At 42.7% G+C, this 2,564-nt stretch overlaps 1 protein-coding gene across 1 annotated transcript in view; it reads right to left on the bottom strand.

The window, feature by feature from the left end:
- LOC107101175 (neurofascin-like) overlaps positions 1-2,564 on the bottom strand; it is a 129,125-nt gene that overhangs the window by 81,862 nt on the left and 44,699 nt on the right. The window contains exons 6-7 of the mRNA XM_015399976.1: positions 1,621-1,817; positions 1,332-1,454 (exon numbers count right to left, since the gene is read on the bottom strand). Coding sequence (XP_015255462.1) covers positions 1,332-1,454; positions 1,621-1,817 — 320 coding nt within the window. The remainder of the gene's footprint in view (positions 1-1,331; positions 1,455-1,620; positions 1,818-2,564) is intronic.

The following is a 2,564-nucleotide window of genomic DNA, read 5'->3' as shown; positions in this document are numbered from 1 at the left end:
TTTCCTTAAATAGAAAACTTTGAATCAATTTGACTGGATGATCTGGTGAACTGGAAAGTGCCTTGAGATGACATAAATAAACTGACGTTAATTGGATTCTATGGCCAGATCAAAACATGAGCAAATATGCAAAGTAGGTGATAACATCATCTAGCTACTTGTAGGACAGCTAATAGTGACTTTTCTTTCTGAAGTGTTGGTAACAGTGCAGGTCTTGCATAGTGTTTTAGGGTTCACCTTATGGCTCCATCCTTAGGCCCCCCCCAGTTTCATGCTAAAGTAGAAGGCATCGATATGTTAGTGGAAAGGTCAAGCAATATCTGCCTCACATAAAGTTATATTGCTTTACCAGATTCTTATGTCACAAATGTAATACAAGCTTGAGAGTCATGCAGCCTTGTCATTCTACATGGTGTAATGTCAGTCTACGTTTCTACACACTCCCTGGTCATGACTGAAAATGGAGACCTCAGATGCAAAGGGATGGCCGGACAGAGCTAGTGTGAGGGCGAGGTTCAGAGCACAGTCCTTAACAGCGACAGGAGTCCACTAAAGCTGGCTCGTAAGTCCCTTATGGACGTCCCAGTGGGAGGAGGTCCGCGGGACATCAGGGACATGCTGGTGGCTCCTGGTACACCCCTAGCTTCCCCTGGGGAGCTGCAGGAGCTGTTTAGGATGGGGGAAGTCTGGGGGTCTAGGCTGCCACTGCGACTCAGGCAAAGAGCTACATTTATATATATTACGATTTAATTTATGGCAACTAATAGATAAGTGGTTTCAAAGTTATAGACAGCATGATTTGGTTTCTCTTTTCACTCTGGAGGATCAGTATTAGTTGATTAACAAAGGAAAAGCATAAACCTTCCTCTAAATTCACCCTTTAATGTGTCAAACGTGTGAAAGCAACTAAAGAACTCCTTTTATCCTCCAATAGGATTAATGACAGAAATAACGCATCCAGTGCCAACAGTGCAGGGTTACTTTAATCAGATCCTCCAACCAATGAAACGTCAAGAACTTCATGACATTTATGACAGAATTCTGGTATAAAACATGTCAACATATCAAACATACTAAGCTCCACCCACTTTTCGCAGTGTTACAGGTGCAGCAAATAAGTCAAAGAAAAAAATCAACATTTAAAAAAAAAATAAATCATGAGAATTCCTGAAAAGTTTAAAAAAGTCCACTGGACTTTGTTTCCAAGTTTGAAGAAGCATTGTAGGTTTTTGAAAGTTGAAATCTTAGTCCGCCTTGTGGCTATGACCTGGATGACTGAGAATCTTCAGCAGCATAAATCATAAAAACGAATAAGGAAAAGCTTTGCTTACTACTGTCCGCCCAGAATATGTATGGAGGAGGCAGGCCAGGGGGCGGGTTGCAGGGTAGGACCAGGGGGGAGCCTTCTGTCACTGTCACTGGGTCCAGCAATTCCTTAGGCCACAAGGGAGCCTCTGGAAAAAATGGCAACAACAAGAGGGTGAGACTCTAATCTATGAAGAAGTTTGATCTTCTAAAGAACTAAAGAAAGTCTCTTCTTACTAAATAAGATTTTATTTTGCACTTTGCACTAATAGGTCTACATGTTTAGGAGTAACTCAGTGATAGAAAGGTTCTTACTGGAGACCCGGAGCAGTATTTTGTTGGACAGAGCCACTCCATAGTTATTGGTGGCAAAACACTGGTACTCTCCTTCGTAGTCCTCTGGTTTTCCTCCGGTTTTAAATCCGATCTCCAGAGTCCCTGAGCGTTTTTTCATTGTCACTCTGTGATCTTTGCCAATGTTGAAGAACTTCCCGTTTCTCCTCCATGTGAACCTGAGGGAGAGTTCAGTGAAGGTTACAGTCCTGACACAGAGCATAAGAAAATAGAAGGTGAACCAATATCTTCTCCAGAACTTACAGTTAGTATTCTAAAGACACACTTTACAGGTATGTCTGAGTGTTCTATGTCTACTTTAGTCTTAAGGAAAAACTAAAAATTTATTCTGTTCGAAATGACTCTGAGGCAAAGTCAGACAGAATACGGAGGCTGTAAAGGATCATCTGATCATAAATTCATATTTTTCTAAGGTATTATGGGAAAGAATGGCTGGTTAACCTGTTTACTGTCCCGTCAGTAGGACATACGTAGTACTACAACAAGGCTACTGTCCACCATTACTATGGGTATATATGGCAGGCTGGATCCTGCTGAGAATAGCAGCTGATTTAATTTATGGCACTGTTGCCTTGCAGCAAGAAGGTTCTGGGTTTGATTCCCGGCCCAGGATCTTTCTACCTGAAGTTTGCATGTTCTCCCTGAGCATGCACTGGTTCTCTTTGGGTACTCTGGCTTCCTGCCATGGTCAAAAAACATGATTATTAGGTTAATTCTCCTTAGGTTGCCCCTGCAACAGACTGGCGACCTGTCCATGGTGCACCCCCCCCCCCCCCCCGCCCATACACTGCTGGAGATATGTACGGGACCCACTGCGACTCTGACAAACACTAAATCCATGCATAAACTCTACATCTCACACTGTACGACGAAACTGCAGGGTTTAAAAGTTCACAGCTCACGAT

The sequence above is a fragment of the Cyprinodon variegatus genome, unplaced genomic scaffold (assembly GCF_000732505.1).
Source record: "Cyprinodon variegatus isolate N-32 unplaced genomic scaffold, C_variegatus-1.0 Scaffold1063, whole genome shotgun sequence".
Classification (NCBI taxonomy): domain Eukaryota; kingdom Metazoa; phylum Chordata; class Actinopteri; order Cyprinodontiformes; family Cyprinodontidae; genus Cyprinodon; species Cyprinodon variegatus.
The sequence above is the reverse complement of the archived record's forward strand: the minus strand, read 5'-3'. Positions and strand labels throughout refer to the sequence as shown.